Raw genomic sequence first — 23,751 nt, 5'->3', positions numbered from 1 at the left:
GCTCAAAGAACGCGGAATGTCCGGAACGACACGTAATGTCCTGGCACTGGTTTTGCGCTCTGCAGCGGTAGACGAGTTCAAGACTGTTCAGGCACGATCGCCGGTTGCAAGATCACTGATGCTGTACTGCAACGGTAACGTCATATTTATACACACGCCACCACGGTTGGTGAGCTTTTTCCCGCGCGATCCCGCGTGAGTGACAGCGATGAGAGTGAGCAAGCGTATAGAAAGCGCCGTACGGATCTTTCTCACTCTCGGGCGCGTCTGCGGACGAAAAGTTCAATCTCGCTGGAGCAAGGGCGAACCTTTTCGCGCGTTTTCTCGCGTGTGTGTGTGCGCGTGGTTTTGGCCGCACGGAGCGGAAGTGGAGAAGAACTCCGACCTTTTTCCGTCTCGCTTTAGCCGTTCGCGCACGAGGCCCGAGTGTGATGGGGCGAGTGTTTTCGCTTTTCACGGTGGGAAAAATCGTACGGATAGTTTTCACCATGCACAAAACGATCGGCATGCCCGTGTGTGCTGTCCCATTCTGGAAGGGATTTGGTTGGGTATTTTTCATACGAGCCGTTTGTGGTCGTGAGTTTACCTTTCCACATTGGAGCGAAGCGTGTCCCGGTTTGCACCGGAGCACCGAGCAAACCCTGGAACACTCTCTTTTCCGTGCCGTACAGGCTAAACTTTGTTTTTCGGGGCAGCAGAACAGAAGTAGGGGTGGACGCGAAGTCCCTATGGCTTTGAAATGGTTGATGTGTCTAGTACTTCAGCACGCGCGTGTGATCGCATACGATCGTTTGTTTCTGCGCACTTTGCATATACCCACACACAGACATATCTTTATGGTCTCCCAGCGCCAGCATTAGTCGCCCATTTCCTTCCCCCGATGTGCAAGGGGTCATGGGGAGGGTTGAGTGGCGGTTGGGGGAGGGCCTTTGGAATGACTTTTCCTTTTCGATGTGGAATGCTCACCTGTTTTTGTAGTTGTTGTTGTTGTGTGTGACGCTCCAGCCCAATGGGGTGGTTTGGAAAACTAACGGTGGAGTGAAAATTCCTGCCCAAGAATGACTCATGCAAGTGCACGAGCGAAGTGGAAACATTGATACTTGACATAAGACCGCGACCGGCTGTATCCCACCACCCGTCCATCCTGGGGGGAATGAATAATTAATATTTAACTTTTCACCGGTTGTGGCAAATGGTTGTGATTTATTTCCGTACGAACGCTAGTGGCGGGATGGTTGGCTGGTGGAAACTTGAAGCGTCGGAGTATATTCACCTGACGGTATCATAAAAGCACACTCGCATGATGAGATGCTTGCCATAGTTTTAGCTACGTTTTTTTGTTTCTTGTTGCTGGTTTTTGTTCACCCTAAACATTTCTCATAGTAAGAAAAAAAAAACGGTTCGACGTCCTTTGCCTTCCTTTTCTACGCGCGACTAACTTGAGCTCTGTTGCTCTGGCGCCCTGCTTTTCCTTCGAGGGCTCCCAAGGGAAGTAATGAATTTGGTGACCTCAACGCTATCGCTTTTTTTGTTCCTGCGTTTATTATCTGGGAACGGTAGGAAGGAGCAGAAATGTAGCAGGTGGGGCCCGGTGTTTATTTTCATTTTATTAGACAAAGAAAGTCACACACATACGTTTGGTGAGTGTGTTTCAACTGGAGTGCGTGCTGGAGTCCGGCCATCGGGCGGGAAGCGCTTCGGGGCTTTATGGGTATGACGGCAGCTTACCGCGACGTATTTAATGCGTTTTTCGGTAGGTCAAAGCAATGAACCTGTTTGTTGGTGCTTAATGAACGGGTAAGAAACGGCATTGCGGTTCGTTTTGGCGCTGGGAAGGCACACGTTCCTTCCGGGCAGTTTTCCCCGCGGATGGTATGGTGGCGCAGCAGACGAATTTACGTGTAAGTACGATAATTGATACGTGTGTGGTGTGCAAGATCGTGAATCTAATTGAAAGTAGGGAAAAACATTTCTCAAAACAGCACCAGTTACAGCTAAATCTATCTTGGCCCATTACGGTTCATTTCACATTTTAACTCTCACAGATATGCTAGCTAATGGGTTCATAGTAATTATCACGCTATTTTAGAAGTTTTACATATTTTCTAATTGTATTTGGGCACAAATGAAGGGAACACATAAGCTTCAATGCTCGGAACACAGTCTATTTTGTGTTATTTGTAATGCAAACATTAGCAAACATTGGATGCAGAAAGATTTTATATGAAAGAATTACTCTCAAGCATTTGGACGGCTTTTCATATGAAATTAAAACTAATTAAATGCAATTAGAAAATTGATCGTAATTTCTAGTACTTATTGATCCAGAATGACCAAATTCGGGAAACAAATAAAAAATGTTGCTTTCTTTAGAAAAAATTGAGATATTCCAGAGAACTTTAATTAAAAAAATGAGTTTTATCAACCCTGCTGAATAAATACTTCCTTTTAATCTAACTTTAAGAAGTAATTCTTAAAAGTATTCGGTCATCACTAGCACCGGTATCCGGTTAAATGATAAAATAAGTTTAGTAAGGTAAGTAAGATAAGTAATAATAAGCAAGATAAACCTATTAGGTCCTTACAGCAAGAAGAGAGAGAGAGAGAAAGAAGAAGTAATAATAATAAGAAATAAAATTGTATGCCAATTAATAGTCATGTCACAAGCATCTTACTACTGGGTTGTATATTTCGAACAAGCACCATTAAACTGGAAAAAAGTATATTTTATGTTAATGCTACATGCATTTTTGTAAACTCAAAACATTCAAACGTAATCTCTAATTAATGTGAATACTAATTTTATAAGCTGTCTTAGGCTTAGATAAATTGTGTTTTATGTCATGTGCTTTTACCATAACAGGAGAGAGTATTGGCTCAAGTTGTGAAGGGCAAACCGTATCTAAAATTGAAATAATACATATAGGCGTTCAACTTCCGGAATAAGCGTTCGCCACTTGTTCGCCAACCGTGACGAAACCTTTCCCAATAATACTTTCATTTGCGCACAGCGATTAGTTTGTTGGTGGCATTTGATTTTTTTTTTGCAATCAAATCCGTATTTTCCGTAACTGTGGATTGCTCATCAATAATTTATGAATCCTAAAAGGGAGGACCTCAGGACGCATAAACTTTAATCATTGCGCACCTACCATTAAGGCACCGGCACTGGCTGCTCCAAGGATGCGTCCGTTCGTCTTGAGTAACGCTACCCCATTCACTGTGTGGCCTACGAGTGGGCAAAGAGCGTGGTAGGTGCAAAGGGTCGCACAATCGCACACGTCGTCCGCGACCGTCACTTGAAATTAACAATTACAATTTTATTAGATTTACTTTCACCCCGTGCGATCGCATCGCGCTGCATGGTTAAGTGCGGCCGAGAGCAATAATCTTTCTCGCCTAATCTCGGTCCCCCCGATTCCCCTGGAGTCTTGATGCAGACGTCGCCAACTCGCAGATGTGTCTGCCCAGTGTGTATGTGTGCAGGAAAGTTCCTGCAGCTTCGCGTGCGGGAATAATAAATTTCGGTTGGCGGACCTTCGCGCGTCCGTTTCACCACAGGGCAGGGAATTTCGGAAGGAATCTGCTGGTTGTTGAGTGGCGCGCGGTTGTAACTGTGGGACGATTGTTGCTTAGAAGTGGCCAGCGAAAACAGGTACTACCAGTCTAGTTTGAGCTAGTACCGCTATCTGATGTCAAGTATCGTATGTTTGCATGTGCAAAACTGCTTCCACTTTCGTTTTTCAAAAGATGATTTAGTGAAGAAGCGTTTCCAGTTTCGTGTGTAGGCTATGCTTAACGAGCTGAATTTCTCCATTACGGCTGTTCTTTGAGACGACCTTTAATATCAAACGTCCTGTGAGATTCACAGTTGATTTTGGGAGAAGATGCAAAATAGAATTCAGCTTATTTAACAACTGCGTGCGAGGAAAAGGGAACAGGAAATCATTTTGGCTTTGAACACAACTGCAGGGTTTGTTTTGCAAATACAGGGTATTCGAGGAAAAATGACAATTTGGAAGATTTTTTGTATTATTTTCAAGTATGTTGATTACAACTTTCTCATTTCTCATTCTCTCAAGTGGAAAATGCTGTAAGATCGTAGTTAAATAATTTGTGAAACTAATGACCCCCTTCTCAGGTGTATTATTCTAAGCATTTATTCCTTTACAAGATTTGAAATTTTTTTTAAATAATTTTAAAACGACAAGTGAAATAAATATTAATAAATAGTAGAATAACAGTAAAATAAAAAATCAAATATGTAGCGTAATTTCAAGTAAGTAGCGTATCTTTTTTCTGCCAAACATTGTTCCGAATAGTAAGTGTTAATTGTAAGGGAAAAAACGTGATTGCTTGACCAACTTTCGACCAGCATTTATTCGTCAACACATGTTTGATGACTCACAGGAGCATCTCACAAACGAGACCTACTTTATCGTGGAAATTTGTCCAAATTGTGTCCGGAAAAGAAAAAGAAACGAGCAGGCTATAAAAAAAATCAAAACAAAACGAAAGAATAATTTAATAATGTTCCAAAACTGTTCGACAACGATCTGGCACAAACGCACAAAGTGGAAAATAATCGGTACAAAAATTTAGCAGCACAATAATCGGCAAACGGCTCGTTCCCCAGAGCGTTACGAGCCGAAATTGTCTAAATATTGATAAGCATCAGACATCATTGTATCGCTTTTCTCTCCCTTTTCCAAAACGGCCACGGCGGGCAATGTGTGACAGCCGGATTTGGATCGTTTTGTGGTGGTGCTTCACGATTTAGAGCAAACACCAACGTGATTACGGGTACCAGATTTTGGGCCATTTTGTTGACAGCCGCTCCATAAAGAGTTTGCAATTATTAGACCACTTTTCGGTCACTTAGGGTGGCGCGGGTTGTTGCTCGATTTGAGCGTTTCGTTGTTGGATTTGCTGTGTAATAATGCTTGCGGAAGCAGAAGACATTTTCCTTTTCTTTCTTCCGCTGGGAAACACGCTCAGACGCAGTATCGCGTAGAGTACTTTCGATTGGCCAGCATTTATGGATGAATTGTACTCTTTTCAATCACAAATCGAAACCTCTTTGCACGCCTGATTGTTGCATCTCCAGATGGCACCAAACGCTCCTAATTGCGAATAAATAAATAGCCCCATACACATCTTCCCCCGCACAGCGTTCACCTTTCTACGTGCGTTTTGTACGACCGTGCGTGTGTGCGGTTTCGCACCATGGGTGGCGCTTGGCAGTGGAAAAGCTTTCTTGAAAAAATTTCACCCTAATTTGGCACCCGGAAAAACCTCTTCGTTTTCCCTTTGGTTTGTGGGTTGTCCGTTGGACTCACCTATAAAAATTAAACCGATAACAGACCGAAACGCCACGACCGTGATCATGGGCAATTAACGTATGGGGCGAAAATGAAAAAAAATCATGAGCAAATGTCGGCTTTCCCTCTGACGCAACCCGGTCCCGTTTCACACACAATCCCCTCCCCCGCTTGGACCACTTGGACCAGCGGAACAAACGGAGGAAAATTTTCGGCCCACATCGGCGTTGCGGGATGGTGCCGATCGAGTTTTTCGCTAATTCGATAAAGGAGAAACGAAAAAAAAACTACGCTGGAAAAACATGAAAATCCAACCAAACGGAAGTGGGCTGCGTTTTCACTTTTCTTTTTCACGCCAACCAAACCCATCCTCCGGGCGGATCGAATCGGATAAACGATCTGCATAAACACTGCATCAGGAGGGGTGTGAATGGGTTTGGTTGCACGTGAGCGAAACATATGTTACACATTATGCTCGACAGTGTTCCTGTCCGTTGAGCTTTTTTTTCGGATATTTTCCGCTCCGATGCGAATGAAAGTAACAATGGAAGTCGTATGGTGACGGTTTCGGACGTGCGTCATTTATCACGCTCACGAGAAGGTGGAAAGAAGTTTGCTCTAGAGTGAGGATCAACGATCACCATTCAAACACTCTACTCATCGAAAGGCGCACCGATCGGAAAGGATCGAAGCATGATCGTGAGGGTGATCAAAGAGAACGCGCGCAAAAAAAAAAATACACCTCCCATCAATTCATTCGCTTCAACACGTGACAATTAATGCTCTGATCGCTGATGGTCGACGAGCCTGACCGTGGGTGAACCAATTGCTTTCATCATTGCGGTATGCCATTGTTTGGCGATCGGAATGTTCCCGCTAGTCCCGCTGAACAGAGGCGGGAGAAAGTACTGCAACTTCGTTGTCATTCTGACACACGGGCAGGCACGTAGACCACTGTGGCGGCTGTTGACTGTTATAGAAACGGGGCCCTGGTCCAGGTCGTGAGTGTAATAAAGGAAAGCAGGAACGCAAAACCTAACAACATTACGCCGCACAGTATGGCGGGCCAACCGTGTTGATAGAAGATTCGTGTCAAACATACTGCCGATTAAACTTCCGGCCAGTTTGAAGGCGTCCCGATCGAATTGTACATACTCATTCAGCCCTCGCCAGTCACCCGCCCGATTATTGTGCTCATTTGGCTAATCACATTACGAATGACCCCAGACTCGCGTTCGTTCACCTCGGCAAGATAAAAACAAAATGCTATTGCAATAGTTCGCTGGCACGAATCGAAGGTGAAAATCATTTGTCACTGTGGAGTGTGTTCACGCAGAATAGAGGAGAGAGAGAAATTTTCCTGCCGCTTGGTCACGTGTTTGGCATTCTTCAGCGAAAAAGAAATTGTTCGCCGAGTTCCGAGATGATTGGGAATGAAAATAATGGGATTTCGCAAAGAAAAACATTGTTAGAATTAAGGATTAATGGAGATTTTAATATAATTCTTTAGGAGCTTTAAATTAAACAAGTGGATTGCTGCAGATTTTATTTATGAAAACAGTGCAAATTATTAAAATTACACGTTACAGACAATATGGTTTCCTGAGTGACCAATAAAGCCTCAACAATTTAAACTACGTTCCGAATATTACCCCGTTTTTGTGACGAAAGGCCACTAATCGGACCCACCTATTATCGAGGTTCACCAGTGGCAAACTTTCCGCCGGCCACGGTGCGCCGACATTTTATCAGCGATTTATCAGCACTGCACAGGGTTAACGGGTGCGGGTACGGCCTTTTTGCGATGATAAATCATGCACTGTGCGGTGGAGAAATTTCCACCGAATGCCACATTCGCGGGGTCGAACCAGCACAGTCGGCTGCATGCGAATACCGGACGGGAATGGGTGAAAATCAAACGGAAGTGTGCGGTGCAGTGCAGCATGTGCGCATATCGGCAGCAATACGTTCGATGATGGTGCCAAGAAACTGCCCGATCCGAGCTATGACGCGTAGGTAATCGATTTGAACCCTTGCGCGAGCGACGTTCGGAAGTTCAGTTCAGTTACCTTTGAACCTGCGGATGCAGCTTACGAAGCGGGTGAACTGTAAGGAGCGGTAGTATTTGTGGGAAGGAAAGGGGAAGCCCTTAATGCCACTCTCGTCGACGGTATGGAATGAACTCGTTTTTGTTCGCGCGGAAAAGTGTGTCAAAGTCGCGAAACAATGCTGCAGTTTGTGATGCTGCAAGGGAATGGGTTCGATGCACTTTGCCGTGTACGAAACCTGGTTGGTATGCACGTGGTACGTAACGAGGGTTTGGGGGTGGAGTGTACACCAGTGATTGCAGGCAAAACATAGCGCAAAGGGTAGTTTGTATCGAGTATTGATAAGACGTAAGGATACTTTATCTATCTTTCTCCGTTCTTCAACTCCGGCAAGAGAAGCGTCCTGGATTTGATATTGTTGTGTACTGGGGCCAGCGCAACCACATCATGATGTGGTTTAATGTTGAGCACACTCGATTGTAATCCCCCCGTGGAGGCCCTCTCACTCTCTCTCTATCGCCCTTCTCAAAACTCAAAAGTGCAACCTAGTTGTCACTGCAATCACAATCACCGAGTGCGGTGTGTTGGTACAGTATGAAGTCGTTTTCGCAAAGGCCGGCAAAGGTGGTGTGCGATGGCATGGCGGGGCAGGTTGCAAACGGGCCATAGTACCATTTCTATGAGGCTGGGGGTTTTTATTTTCCCGTTTTGCTTTCTTCCGGCGGCTGGCACGTCGGTTCCTGGCGGATGATTGGTAATCTAATGTGAGAAGCAATGATTGTTCGTATGAGATAAACCGACGCGAATGTATGATTCACAGGCGTGCATGAGTGTGTTTGGTTGCACGGCCGCTGGAGTGGAAAGGGACGTGCGCTACGCAAAAATGTAGCTCGTGGAGGAGGAGTGGTAGAATTATTTTCTTTACTAATTTGTGAAATGTTAGACATACACCGAACAGCGGATCATGCCAGAATCGTGTGGGAAAAGGCACAGTAGCACGGGAAAATGGGAACGGGCACAAGGGAATAATTTTGAAGTATGAAGTAGAAGGTTCGTTGTCGCTACGGCTGTTGATGTCTTTGGAGTGCGCTTGAACGCACCGTTCAACCGTTGCAGTAGCAGAACTACTATGTTTGCCATACTTATGTGGGTTGATGGAAAGAGGTTAGTTGGGTTATATGTTAGATGATATGTTTTGGGGTTAGAGTGTATATTGTATTGAGGAATTGATTGCAAACAAATATCTTAAAGCTTAATTCGGAAGGTTAACAAAACATAACATAGCTGTCATTGTGCATTTGAAAGGTTCGTTGTCTGTGTGGCTGTTGATGTCTTTCTACAGGGCTTGACCGATCAGCTTTTGTACGTCCTATTTTTCATAATTATATGGTTTATTTACAGCGAATTCTTCGTAGAGAAGAAGAAGAAATAATGTTTATTCCGAACTTTGTTATAAATTTTAGTTAAATATTTTTAAATATTACAAGAGATATGTCAGAGTGACAAAGATTGCACTGTGGCTAATGATGTTAAGGCCTTGATCAATAATGCTTTCGCAGAAGAACATTTATGATTTCAATAATTATGCTGATTATTTCAACGAAGTACTGAGATCGCTGATCTATTTTTGAGTTGGAATTTGCTAAAATATTTTCAAAGTTACATTGGAGCATTGACAGAACATAAACCAATCACCGGAAGTGGTGAAAAAGCAAGTTTATTAACAATAAAATCATTTTCATTTCCTTCACACTCTTGCACCTCTTTTTCCCGTTCTGGTCCTGCTGTTTTTCCATCGTCCGGAAAACACATGTATTGCACAAAACCGGATGAATGTCTTACTGTCTAGTGTGTAGAAGAGGAAACAAAAAAAAACCGCTACAAAGGAAAACTACAACCCACCATTACTGAGCAGTGCTCGCCTGGAACCGATACGCTTGTACGCATGCAGATAAAAACAATGTTGCTGCTGTTGCTACCAAAAATTTCCACCCAACGCACCTGGGACCAGGTCAGGTGTGTGGGCACAGGTGTGTAAGGGCAAGGAAATAAAACACCAACAAAAAACACCGAAAAAGTTTAATTCAATTATGTTACCGTAGGACATGGCTTTCTCTCGCCATTAAACGCAAAACGGGCAGAAACGGCCGTTCGGTTGGTGTAGTGTTGACCAACGTGCGAGGTTAAACACAGAAACATAGCAGTGCTGGGTTTGAGTGTGCCGGCTACTAGGGGACATGGATCGTTTTCGATTAATGCATCTAAAAATCCGTCATAATTATCCAACCGGCACAGTTAATGGGTGAATCCGAGACTACCGTTGCGAAGCAAGTAACATTTTCGTACGCGCTGGCGGGTGTGGGTAACGTTTGTGAAAACAATTCGCCCTCGAGTTTCAGTTTTTGCCTCTTTAGTTTAAATGTGAATTTAATAAGTCATCTCGGGCGTTTGAAAATTTTCGAGGCAAAAAGTGCTTTCTCCGAAAAACGACTAGGGCGAAAACAATGACGGCGCTCCGTTTCATTGATGGGCGTGCTCCGAGGTGCGAAGGTGCGGGTGAGGCACCCGATTGGAAAATTAAATTAAAATCGTCCTCCGGCTTGCAGGAAGTAGCCTCCACTTGCTAGAAGAGATGATGAACGATTTAGCAACCGACCGGTAATTCGTTCTGGCCGGAAGGTTTTTTCGATTCATGGCCGCGTTTTCGTTCCGTTCGATCACGTGAGAAAGTGGTGCGCCCTTCCGGGGGTAGTCCGTCCGGGAGGGAAACTCGTTGTTTGGGAGGCTGTTGCAGTCCATGCAGTCGTGCGGTACTACATACACACCTTTTTGACACTTGGCTGTTGCACTGTTGCTGCGGCGATTGTGGATCATTTAGCTTTTCCTTACAAATTGCTGCCCTAGACCTCATCGTTCGGGATGTCCGGAGTGTTTCCTTGGGGGTTATAAATGGTGGCAGCGTTTACGACTCCCACGGGATGCCATTAAATGGTGGCCGGAGGGATGTGAACAGGAAAGAATGTAGTGCAACACACTCGTGTGTGCCATCACAGACACAGCTGCATGATCGAGTGGTTGTGGGCGTTGGGATGGACGGTCGAAATGGTCGAAGAGGGAAAGTGATCATGGATGTGAGTGTGTTCCTGTGAGATTGAGCTGCATAGGAATGTCAGACACTCAATGATGGATGTTTTAGAATGATTTATACGGTGAGCATGATGAAGGACAAATAGGATAAAGGGATCTCTTGTACTAACCAGGAAGCTCTTCGAATATCTGTTTGAATGAAGGATGTTAGCAATAAGGAGTATGATTTTTCACCCTATCCTGCTTTTTTATGTACATCAGTAATGAGAGAGCATGCTGAAGTTCAAAGAGAAACTGCTGTTCCATGGTACTCGCACTGCTTAAATAGCTACAATGGAAAACTTTGAAAAATTCGTTATAGTCGCATATAACAAGGCATAAGCTAGCAATAAAAATCACATAAAAATAGTTAATTAATTTAAATTTAATGTCCAATGAAGGAACAGAGCTTTAATTTCGGCTTGAAAATTTATAAAAGTGCGATTTACGATCTTAAAGAGAAGATCTTCTAGTATACCTTTAGTGTTTGTTATTTATTTATTTACTTATTTATTTATTTATTTATTTATTTATGTATTATTGATATATTTATTAACAACTATTTTGCATATTTTATAGATATTCATTCGATTTTCATGTATTGTTTGAAGTATAGTGCGACAAATTAACTTGATATAGTTGCCTAATGTTGTTATATGCTCGAAACGGAGAACATAACAAGCATATTTCATAATGATCACCACCTTACTTTTAACGTTTACTTTCAATTGATCATTAATGATATTTTGTTGATGAAACTATCTTCATATGATGCTTTTACCGTTTCACTTTCGTCAAACTCACTGCACACAAGTGGCCAACGCAATGCACACTTTAACTACCATTAGTTTACCGAGCGATTATTTCACGCGACGCGCACGATAGCTAGTTTCCGTCGGAAATGATGCAGAAGGATAGTTACATTATTTGAATAACTATTAATTTACATTCCATCTCACTGCTGGTGCCCGGTGCCGTTGATAGCGCATCAGCATCTCCAACCTGCGCGAGCTTGACAAGCACCCGGACAGGTGGCTAGTTTGCAACAATCTGTAACGCCCCGATGATAGATGCCGCGAGAGCTGGATGAAAACGGCCGAGCTACATTGATGGGTGAAAATAAAAACCGCGCTGAAGGGCGAAAAGCGGATACAACCGTTTTGTTGGATAGTTTGCCATCTGCGCGGCCACTTTCTTTCGACCATGCGCGGTACTGCATGCGGTATGGGGTCATTTAGGGATTGCAGAGTTGGCGTGTGAAACGAAATCGAAAACATACGTGCACGGGGAGGGTACTTGGCAGTGTAATGAAGGTTGAGCTAGAAGCCATGTGTGTGTGTCTTTGATCGTGGGAGACAAGGTAATGTTGAGCACCTTGAAACGACCGGTACACTAATGACCTTCGATGGAGGTCAATTTAGCGATCGGCGCAAGATTTGAGTGCAATTTCAACGAATGGTCAGTACGCTTTTACGGTGGCAGGAAGTAGGAGAATGCGTCAAAGTTCGCTGTTGATTAAGAATATTAGAGGCACCCTGCCAGAAGGTGAAGTTGAGAAAGGATTTTAAAATAGCTCTTGTTGTTGTATTTTTTAAAAGAGACTTTGTGCTGGGCAGCTTTATACGCCTATGAGAAATGAACTTTTTCATGCTTTGATTTGGGGTTCTTATAGTTCCTGACTTTAAAGGCTTTATTTAAAGTTCACAAAAATTTGCTGATCTTCTCATCTTCAATATGTTCAACATGCAAACATATTTTATTTTATATTTTATTTCCACTAATACTGATTGAATCTGAGCGATTGAATTCCATAAGCTGTTATAGTAATAACATAATGTTTTAACGATATTTGACAGAGAACGCAATGATGAAAATTCGAGGCAAAATGAACTAATATTAACAATTTAGTTAAAATCCTTAGTGTCGATATATTTTGTTCATATCAGAGTTTATATTTATTTGTCAACGCTTCTAAAGCACTCACTTGAATACAAACATTCTCACAGATTTTCTATCAAAAAATTCTAATTTTCCCCGTTGCTTGTGAATGGGACATAGCGTAGGGATTCGCACTTGTGTTTATATTTAATAAAATAATAAATGATTCAACCAAGATCGTTACGCGCGTGAAATTACATGCAACAAAACACCATTAATAAAAGGATCATATGGGAGGTATAGGCGCATCGTCCCCGATGGCATACAACTCGTCAACGTTGATTACCGATCGGTTCACAGCAAAACCGTGGTTGCAAGATTAATGGCTTGTAAAACAAGCGATTAACACCAAGCCGGCCCATGAGAAAGTGTGCAAAGTTGGTGTTTGGACGGCTGGGAATGCAGCTCGTTCCAGCGGCAAGTGAAGATCGGACCGGGATCATTTGACAGGCAGATTAAATCCGAGCATCTGAGAAAGCTCCAATCACGGTTTGTTGATTGAAATTAAGGTAAAAGTGATGCTTTGTCAAATCGTCCAGAACTGACAAAGCGGTTGGAGGTTCCGATCTGGCTGGTTGTACACTCAAAGCATTTAAATTAAGATGTATGGGGTTTGATTTTTGACAAAAAAATAAGGGAAATTGAAAGTGTACATTCATTGATGCATGTACTAAAGCATGTAATAGGTAACGAGAGGCGCTGCAGTTCAGTCAGTCGAAGGGAAAGGAATTGCACGACAGTTCTGGCCGGCACACGATGGACACTGATGGACTGGAGCGGTCGACTCATGGTAGAAAGTTGTGCCGAAGCGCACAAAGCTCCACCTAAATTGTGCGCGATTGAATTTGAAAGGGCAGTAATGATGGGCAGACTTGCACATTTCCATTACGCGGTCCAAAACCACCCATCGACGAGGGTTGATTTATGCTCCCGTTTTTACCGGGCCTTCTGGACACCGCCTGCCGCTTGAAAGGGAGCGAATCTCGCGAAACGCCGAGACGGATTTATTGCTGTTTGGCCTGTTTGCCGAAGCCCTTAAAGCCGCCCATCTCGATGGAAGCGGGGAGTATACTCGACCCCAAACGCCGATGCCGATTTATGAGTCATTGTGGGTCGACGCTCATGGGTCACGGGTTTTTGCGGGTCCTTGCAAACGGTTCCGGTAGCGTTTGACGTTTGGCCCCGCTTGGAGAACAAACGCGTTCGTTTGTGCGCCCAAACTCATTACGGATGCGCGGCGGATTTGGCGAAAGGAAAAGTGACTGCAGAAAGGGCAACCGAGTGTGTCCGGTGCTGGGTTTTGGCATTCTTTGCTACTTGTTTCGTGGTCCGTGGCAGTACTGTAAAACAACGGTGCCGTTGTCGTGTTGTTTGACCGGGTTACGGTTTGCGTTGGGAGCGAAATTGGTAAGAGTTTCCCGCTTGGAACGGAATTAATTTCAGCAACAAACAAACGGTGCTTGGTTCGGACAGAACGGAGCGCTGTTAGTTGAAGTAGGTAAATGTGCCTTATGTAAATATTTCGCTGAACAATGTGCATAAATTGCAGTTAATGGCAGTAATGGATCGACGGTGGTAGCCCCGTGTGTAAGTCAGGTTCATTCACTTTCTCTAATCTAATTGCGGTAAAAGTGCAAAAAACTGAAGTCCGAAGTTGTTAAATATTGGGAAGCCCATTCACTTGGGGTAACTTGCTTGTGCTTGGATTACTGCTTGAGGATAGATGATTTTAATGTTTTGCCAACTTCTTTACTCTGTTTACATTTTACGATTATTTATTATATTCGGTTTTTATTCTTTACTTTTATGACTTACCGTATTATTTCGGAAATGCTTGAACGATAACAACAACAACAAAAAACTCGCCATAAATCATATTTTTTGAATGATAATTCTTTATTTTGCTCGATTTGTTGGGAGATTTAATTACACATTTCAACGTCTGCTCGCGGAAATGGAAGAAGACGACAAAAGATTCGCCCGCATCCGTTGGTCCGACCGGTCCGACACCCCAGCCCTTTCAACGGTGGAAAAGACATGGGCAAACCGTGGAAGCAACACGAGCTGGTGATGAAAAGGGCGAGTTCGAAGGGGGGTTTGGGAATTTAGGTGGGAGGGGGAGGGGGGGGTTACTTCGTTTGGGAATCAGGGATTTAATAAATAAATAATTTAAATTAATCATTATAAATACAAAACACATCAACCCTTTTGCGCCAATCGGCAGTTTCGCTTCCGCGCCATGTCTAATGGTGTGTTGGGGGTGTGTCTGTGTGTACGTGTTCGTGTGACGTGTAGAGTCGAGGGTTTTTGGAGCGTGTAGTGTTTGTGTGCGTTCTGACTGATTGGAAGGTATTGGAGGGGTCAATCTGTTCTTCAGGTTGCTTGGCGCACGTTGAACTGTGGCTGCTCCATCGGCGAACACCCCGGGGGTGGGATCTTGCGATGAAGTTACGGGGAGCTTAATTCTATGAGCAGACCGCAGCAGTTCCGGATGGGTTTTGGTTGTTTTCTGATCCCTGGTTCAGACGCCTGTGTTGCTGTCCCCCACCCACACCGGGAGCACGGGCGGCTGGACGGCAGGCGTTCGTGTTCGCGCATCGAAGCTCTGCTCCTCCATTCCAGTTCCGGCGACACATGGTTTTCGTAGTTGTTAGTGCGGTTATGGCCAGGGTTGCTTGGTTTTTTTTGGGGGGGTAGTCGTCGTCGTCATCATCATCCACACAGTTCACGCACGAAAGAACGGCTCTAGTTCTTCGGGACGTGAGCACGGTAGGCACGGTCCTGCATCACCATGTCGACGGAGTTGCCGAAGCTGCGGTGGAACTGGCCAGCCTCGTGCGTGTCGAAGTCACCGTGGTTGGACGAGTAGGTGTGGCTCTGCTGGACGTGCGGGTGCTTCACGATCTCGTAGGTCGTCTTCTCATGGCCCTCCGGGGTGACGAGCTTCTTCAGACCGATGATGGCGGAGATGACGAGGGCGATCTTGCCGATGATGAGCGCCTTACCGGCGACGATGGCGATCGAGTGGTAGACCATGGTCAGGATACCTCCCTTGATAGCCATTGCAGCGAGGAATGGTCCGAGGTATTTCTTCATCTTCTTGCGGCCCTCCTCGACCAGACGTCCGGTTTCCTGCTGGCCCGACGCGAGCATACGCGGCACATTCAGCTGCAGCTGGTGTCCGTCCATGAAGCGCTGGGCACGCTGGAACAGCAGCTCATCGATCTTGGCCGAGGACAGCTTGGCCAGGTCGTGTTCGCCGAGGCTCGGTTCGTTCAGGGCGCGGCTGCTCGATTCACCACCGTCGGCCTTCTTCACGATCGACATACCGTCGAGCAGCTTGATGCTCGGCAGCTTGATTGCCCGGTCGGTGAGCTTGAGGGCTTGCACCTTGATGCACTTCAGCAGCTCGTCACTATCCTCGCACAGCGAGTACACTTTGCGCAGGGCGCGCACCGTACCGTCCTCGGCGGCATATCCACGGCCGGCCACTGCTAGCACGCACACTACCGCGCACACAAACTTCAACGAAACCATTGTTCGGTGGGGGTGGGGGGGGGGGGGTGTTTGTTTGTTGGGGGTGGGGTGGGACGAAGGACGAAAAGGAGAGCGTAACTCTTCCTTTTGCTTGTGTTGCCACACAAAACGGTCTTGATCAAGCTGCTGCTGCTGCTGCTAGACTACTATCGATCGGATACTGGATGCACTTCCTTCCGATCTTGGCCGCTCGAAGGTATTTATACTACTGATAGCTTTCAAGGAGCTGTGGCCAGATTTTATCGCCCGACGGTAAGGGCCCGGTGCTGGCCAGCCAAGCGATAACGCACGTGAACACACACACATGCACGTACATCTTCCCTCCATAGACGAACCATCCTCCCACAAGTGGCTTTTGCATGCATTTCGGACCAAACAGCTGACTGACTGCACCGACATCATCAGTATCGCTTCACGTTTAAAAAAAAAGGGCATTTGCTAGAACTTTTTGGAGCGTGAAAGCAAAGATCCATCTGCAACACCGCTCGGCACGCAATGCAACGAACTGCACGCCCGGAGGATCACCAGGAACGGCGCTCCGGATTGGTGAGCGTTACCGATATTTTGCCTTTGCTGGGCCGATATTAGCAGCCCGAGGTTGGTGGGCGCGAGGCGGATCTCCGAGTACCGATTTCTACCGTGCTGGCGGCTGTTCGCCTAACTGCTTCACTAATTTGTGCAACATGCAAAAAGTAAACATGCCTACAGCGATCGGAGATCTCTGTTGGAGCAGTGGGCGGTTGGGGGAGGGTGCAGGAAGGAAGGGTGGTATGTTGTGGTGAAAAGTTATGCACAAAAAAGGTAGAAACCCCCGAGTTACTCCACACATGCACGCTGGTAGCTCCGGTGCCGGCAACATAGTCAGCGGGAAGAAGGTTCGTGTGGTGGTGGTGGTGGTGGTGGAAAAAGTCGAACTGAACTAATCCGATCCGGTGAGCTCTGATTCCTTCGAATGGACATGCAAAACTTTTCTCTTTATCACACCGTTCCTCCACTCCTCCACCGCTGCTACCCTGATGCAGTCAGAAAATGCATACCCGGTGGATGCTCCCCGCCGTAGTAGTGGAACTGTGCAGAAAGCGAAAAGGAAAAACTAGCTGAAAAAATGAAGCGAAGGCGTTCTTCAGTTGCACCGGCGGGATTTAGACGAAAGGAGGAACGGTAGGCATAAAATCACTAGGACACACACGCAAACACACACACACACACACAGTTACGCATGCACACAAACACCAGCTAATGCTTTGGTGAAATGGTAACTGGCACTGGTAGCAGCGCGTGTTCATCGCACCTGTTCGATGCGCTTTTGCAACGGATTTTTACTTTTAATTCGCTCGTTCGGACGGTTCGTTTCGTGTTTTTCGATTCTTGGCCCCGCGAAGAACCGAACGAAGCAGGCGTGCGGGTCGTTTAGCAGCACGCGTCCTGCAGACCGTGACCATGACTGTAGCGCCCGACGACCGTGGAGATGGGGTTGGGGGGTGCTGAAGCGCTGTGGCTTTTTTTTTCGCCACCAGATAAACAGTAGTTTTCACTCAGCGAGATTTATTATTTGCCTCGCAAGCGGTGTGATGGGATGGGTTACCGAGAGTTCGATGTCACTCGGGCCATGATAGTTGTGATGGAGTCTATGGAGGAGCGAGGAAGGGAGGGGGAGTGTGCATTTATGCACCCCGGAAGTGTTTTGCATATTTAACAGGCAAGGCCCATGACCCTGGCCTACTGGCGTGCCGTGAAATGTTTGCTTTTGTTTGCATTGCGGGACACGAAACCTACAGTATTGATCGTTACTGTGGATTACGACGTGTTTTCAGGTGTCCGTTATGTCATGTCGTTACAGTAGTCATTTTCAGTGAAAGCAGATGTGTTGGTGGAAAGAAAAGTCGGTACATAAGTCACTGTGGTGAAGATATATATCAGATTGTATTTACAATTTGGCAAATTTGCTGGATTTCTTTCTGTAAAATCAAGCGAGCCTTCTTTAATGAGTTAAAAATAGACATTTGAAATAAAGTTCTTCATAAGGAATTCTGATAAGTTGTTTAATAACATTACATTTTTGATTTCTTATCTAAATTCAAATCGTATCCGAAACGTTCACACATAAAAAAAATTAAAATAAAGTACATGATCTCTGAAGTTGGAATGTCACAAAGACGAAAAATAGAATATAGTTGGTAAAGAGTTCCTCTCAATAGAAAGGTCCTTGATGTAAATAAAACAGCTCAAGGCCGGGACCAATCTTATTACCTTATCTTATTATTATTGTAATCTTTGTAAAAGAGAATTAGAAAAAGCTGAGAGAATGAATGATCTCATCACGTAATGATCTAGTAGTCTGCTTGTAATATTTACAAGAGTGAATGAAAACTGAAGACTGAATTAACACACAGTCGTTCAATTTTTCGAGCTTTAGTCACGTAAATTCAAACATAACTCAGAACTTTTCCTTCCAAGAGTTCCCAAATCATACTGACTTACATCGTCGTGATATCATGTGCCTCAACTGTGTTATCATCTGCTTCAAACAATACCACTTTGTTGTCTCCGAATCGTTGATATGACTTCTGTTCCATTTTTTATAGACGCTTGCGTTGTTCTAACATTAAAAAATATCTCCATTTATTGTGCATTGTTCAGAACGGCTGAAATATTGAGCTGAATTCTTCTATGGACATTTATTTTAACCATAGCGTTTATATGAGTATATATTTTAATTCAAATCTGGTGTGCGGTAGAGTCATACGACACCTGATATATTATTTTACCACCCGAAAACGATTGGTGGTAAGTACATGTATCCATACTGGCCTGGCCTTTTGTTATCTGCACGTGTTGTTCCTCTCTGGCACAAATTAAGAAAGCCGGTATAAATCTGGGTAGATAAAACTTGTGGTGTAGTGTTTACACTAAAGGGTACATACATAAGGGTAAGAACAAGAGATATACTGTTCACACGATACACACGCCACTGGAAAGCTGGTAAATCTTTTTCCTTATCGTTAGTGTATGTTCTCTTGTTTCCGCTGGTAGGTGGAACTCATTATCAAAAAATCGCTTTACAAACAGATGACCCATTCGTAACCTGTGAGTGCTCATTTAAAATGCTATTTCAGGTAAATCTTAAATTAACTCTGCTTAGTTTGATTCGGGTCAGTTGCACTCAGTATACGCCTAACGATGGAAGCAAAGCAGTTAGATCTATCCGATGAAGATCTACAAAAAATAGTGAGCGATTACTTGTCGTCCAGTGGGAGTTTTCCGGACCAAACGTACCGCGTAGTGCGGGCACTGCTGGAACCGTTTAGCCCGTGCCCGGAAGGTTTTCTAGCGGATCATTATGCGCTAAAAGTTACCGTCGAGCGAAGCGTTCGAACGGAGGAGCTCTGTTTCTTCGTGAAATGTCTTCCCACCGAGAACCCGGTGCTGCGGAACTACATCGAAGAAATGGGCAGCTTCCGTAAGGAAAGTAGTGTGTTGCAGTGCATGGTGGGATCGATCCAGCGCTACTGCCCATGGCGAACGGTGGCTCCGCGAGTGATCTTCGCCAAGGGTAAAAATATGCTCGTCATGAATAATCTCAAATCGGACGGCTATACGACTATCAAGTGTCCGAGTGGCCTATTGGAAATAGCATTTGTCCAGCAAGCTCTCGAAACGTTAGCCTGTTTGCATGCGGGCTCGATCGTGCTGGAAGAGCAGCGAGGTGCACGATTGTCGGAGCTTTTTCCCAACGCTCTCAACGAAAATGGTTGGGTCCAAACACCGACCAGCACCAGAGTGAAAGATGTGGCAAATGTTATCAAACTGTACGCGGAGCTGGTTAAGATATGTGAACACTGGCAGGGCGCACGTAAGCAAACCATTCTGGAGCATCTAGCACCGCTGATAAGAAGGATTTATTCGTATGTGGAACCATCGCAAGAGTTCCGGAACTGTCTGAACCACGGTGACCTCTGGTGCAACAATATCATGTTCAAGTGCAATGAACAAGGGGTGCCGACTGGCTGTGCATTGGTGGACTATCAGCTGGCGCGTTATGTGCCTCCGGCGTACGACATCAATCTGTTGCTGTATCTCACGACAAGCCGTCAAATGCGGGATGAGCATCTGCCCTCACTATTAGATCATTACTACAGGTGCTTTCGGGTGATGTTGGAGCGAAATCAGCTCAACGCGAGTGATATTTTCCCTCGTGAAACGTTCCTTCGATGCTGCGAGCACTATCGTCTGGCAGGGCTTATTCACTCTACGATAATTAGTGGTGAGGTGACGTTACCGAGCCGGTTTCTGGAGGAAATTTTCGGAGATTTGCAAACGACGGCAAGCTTCATGCCGGATAAGAAGGTGTGGGTATGCGTAAAGGCTTTTCAGGCAGATGAAAGCTACAGGACACATTTGATAGAGCTAATGGATGAACTATTCGAGTACATTTAATATAGAATATTTTTCTATTGGATGATCAGTAAACCACTAGCGATCGCGATGTTTAGAATTCCCAGGAGAGCTGTTACTAAATATTAGACGTATCTCGTTTAGAATTTTCAGATCCACGAATCCAGCACACTAGATGCCTACGTATAGATTTCACATAAAAAAACTAGGATGAAAATTAAACATCTTTCTATTACGGTATGATTAACTACTTATTATGACAGGCTGAATAGTGCTTGATGTGCCCTTCAGAGCAATACATTAGAAATCGATTTAGAGTATGTTGACGTGCAACAAATTTTGAATTATTTGCTTAATAAAGTGAAGATCTTTGCAAATAAAAACATTACATTTATTAACTCTCGTAAGTCTACTTCTTTTGCATGTTGTAAATTAAAATCATCCAATAAAAACATTCAATTGCAAATCAATCTTACGCTCACTTTCATCCATACCTTTCGAAGCGAAATACTACGAAACGTAATAACTTTCATATTCCAAGCGAAAGGTCATTGTCGTGCTGGCAGTCCGGGCAACCGATGTCCATGCAACTACCTCCGGTTGTGGATCTTTTTTTTGCCACAATTCCATTACGAAACATCGTTTTTCCAACCATTCATCCATTTCCCAATGGGAAAGCAAAAGTGTTGTCCAAGGCCCCTGGCTTCCTTCCTTTTCCCGTAAACTTCCTGTTTTGTTACAGCCAACATTAGCCGCCGGTACCGGCCAGGGTGACTTATTGTCATCAATGTGTGTGCAGATAAAAAAAAAAACAAACAAACGGCCGACACAGGAAAGCAGAAATGTTAGCTCTCTTTTTGGGGCCCTTGGCAAAGCTCGGGCAAAGAAGTTCTTCTGTCGCCGTCGCCCCTGTCGAAGTCGTCTCTGTTTGTTTGACTAATCCATCCGCGAATGCAATGAAAGGAGGGAATAACGAAACAAAAAAAAAATGATTCGGCTAGAAAGGAAGCAAATGCGGGAGCGGATTTCCACCCATTTCCCGAGGTCGCGAGAGGGAAAAACAACATGCAGCTGGTAAGACTTTCACCCAGGTATAGCCCTGCGCAATCGCATCGGCCACAGGTTGCATGGTCGCGTAAGCTTTATAGCTTCCCCATTTGGTGTGGTGGATTATGTGGTACCGGGAGTACCACACTAGGACGGAGAGGTGAGGTGAATGGAAAGGTGAAGGGAGGGGGGGCTGCCAAAGGGCTCCATAAGACGGTTAAAGTGTATGTTTTGGTCGGTGTGTGTGTATCAAAGTTTCTTCCAATGCATTTTCTCCTGCCTTGTCACATTCTTACTGAGCTGCAGCCAAGCAGGGCTACTGCACTTGGCATTAGGGGACGCAGCCCGTTGTTTTGTAGTTTCTTTCCCACTGGAAAACTTGACTGCTGGTGCCATTGGTAGTTTATTCTTTTGTTCGACGCTGTTACTTTTGGCGTACGGCTCACATCATCCGTACACCGTTGGGATGCAATTGAAGGTGAGATTGCCGTAAGGGAAGAAATTGGCAGTCAGCAACCTGTTTTTACCCCTTTTACATCACTCACCGGAAAATATGTGTATGTGTGTTTGATTTTATTAGCTTGCACTCGGGTGCATCTGCCTTTCCCGGTCGTGTCGATGTGCACCTTCACTTTATTCATATCGTTCCCACCTACGCGAGGTGAATGTGTTTAATGTTGGTCGTAAACATTTCAACTGCGTAGCTTTTCCATTTTGATAGAAACATGGTGTTGTTGGGTGCTGTTTTAATGATGAAAAGTTGGGTAAATCTGTTGTGGGACTTTGTTATGATAAATTTATGGTTTAAAAATGTGTTACAACAGTAAGTATATTTATCGTTCAGACAACACATGCTCTTTAAACTGTTTTATTCTGTGCCATTTAGGTTGCTTACTCTCCTTTTTACTTTCGTGTTTTTTTATGGATCACCTAAGGTTTTAATTAAATGATAGCAATATCTGCACAATAACATGTGATCTTATCCGCCCCTCGACGTGTTATCGTAAGAATTTATCGCACAAAATTAATCCCCTTATTTTTAGCTCCAAGAAAGGTCGTGAGCTACGAGAAGAAACAAAATGGAAAGCGTTTTCTAATTTTCACCGTAATATAACCTCAAGAATCCGGCAACACGTTCAACGGGATGGATGCAAACCGCAGGCGAAGCATGGTTAAGTTAATGTTTCGAATGCTTGCTCACGATCTGACCCACGTGTCGTTTAGCAGCTCATCACGGGAAAGTGAAGAGAAAAGGAAACGGTAATATGGACAAGGAGTGAAAAGAATGGCAATTTTAATTTTCCAAATGCCTCTGCAGTGTGAGGAAGGAAGCTTGTAGCGTAGGTGAGGGTGTACCAATGGCTTAAGCTGGCTCGATTGGATTAAGCGTGCTGCCTGCTGAGGTGACAGCGGAAGCTATCGCGATTTCCGAACGTTTGAAACCATTTCCCCCCTGTTGGGGACGATTTCATAACAAACCACGGCTAGCAGCGGATAGCAGCGAGTGGTTCGTGACATGAAAGTGAAATCGATTACGGTAGTCGCACTCCACGTCTTTATGAGGAGTTTTTAACCCACGGTTCCTAACGTTCTGCTGGAGGATCATCACCATAACTAGTTGGTGGTTGTGATATAATTGTTTTCCAGTAGCATCAACCCATTCCCGTCGGTCGTTGACCAGATTTCCCACACAATCAATCGGCAGTCACACGGCTATTAGCGATGGTTTGATGTGCGAACGTGTGTGAGATCCTCAAGGACTTAAGTGGTCTATTAAGATGCAGCTTGCAGTGGGTTAATTTTATTGCCTATACTTGCCTTAAGCAGGGCCCTCGCCATGCTCATTTAAGACTGGCGGGCTGAAGGAAGGGTTTTTTTGTTCATTTCTTCTGTGTACAGCGTCGTACCGCTTTCCTCGATAACGAGGTCTGTTTCTCGGTTAATTTCCTACCCGTCTAAGTGGAGCTATTTACAAGGTTTGAAGCATTGCCTAGATTTAGGCGTCAACGAATGCGTCCTGATTGCCTACATTTAGGCGCCATCAAATGCGTCCTGATAATCGTGATGCTCGGGGCGTCGCTTCCAGTATGGTAGATCGTCCTCCTCGTAGTAATGGTAGCGCGGGTAGGGTTTCCGGGGTTCGATGCTCCGCTGCCAGCCACCTCCACCTCCGCCCCCATGATTCGAGTGGTCGTAGACGACTTCCGTTCCGTGCCCACCGCCCGTACCGTTCGATTTCTTCAGCCCATTCTGTGAAGGAAAGCAGTGCCGTGTGTGGGGAAAGGGGCGAAAGCGAGAGAGGGAGAGAGGGAGAGAGAGAGAGGGAAAAGAGAATCCAA

The 23,751-nt window shown here is 44.9% G+C and overlaps 2 protein-coding genes across 2 annotated transcripts; one reads left to right on the top strand and one right to left on the bottom strand.

Moving 5' to 3' along the window:
- Positions 1–15,178: 15,178 nt before the first annotated feature.
- On the bottom strand, positions 15,179–15,970 carry LOC128298490 (uncharacterized). The gene has a single exon (XM_053034240.1). The coding sequence runs from the start codon at positions 15,968–15,970 to the stop codon at positions 15,179–15,181; it is 792 nt and encodes a 263-aa protein (XP_052890200.1).
- A 3,180-nt stretch (positions 15,971–19,150) lies between these two features.
- On the top strand, positions 19,151–20,407 carry LOC128298569 (uncharacterized). Its single transcript, XM_053034336.1, has one exon. The coding sequence runs from the start codon at positions 19,151–19,153 to the stop codon at positions 20,405–20,407; it is 1,257 nt and encodes a 418-aa protein (XP_052890296.1).
- The last annotated feature ends 3,344 nt before the right edge of the window (positions 20,408–23,751 follow it).

Source organism: Anopheles moucheti, chromosome 2, assembly GCF_943734755.1.
Source record: "Anopheles moucheti chromosome 2, idAnoMoucSN_F20_07, whole genome shotgun sequence".
Lineage (NCBI taxonomy): Eukaryota > Metazoa > Arthropoda > Insecta > Diptera > Culicidae > Anopheles > Anopheles moucheti.
The sequence above is the reverse complement of the archived record's forward strand: the minus strand, read 5'-3'. Positions and strand labels throughout refer to the sequence as shown.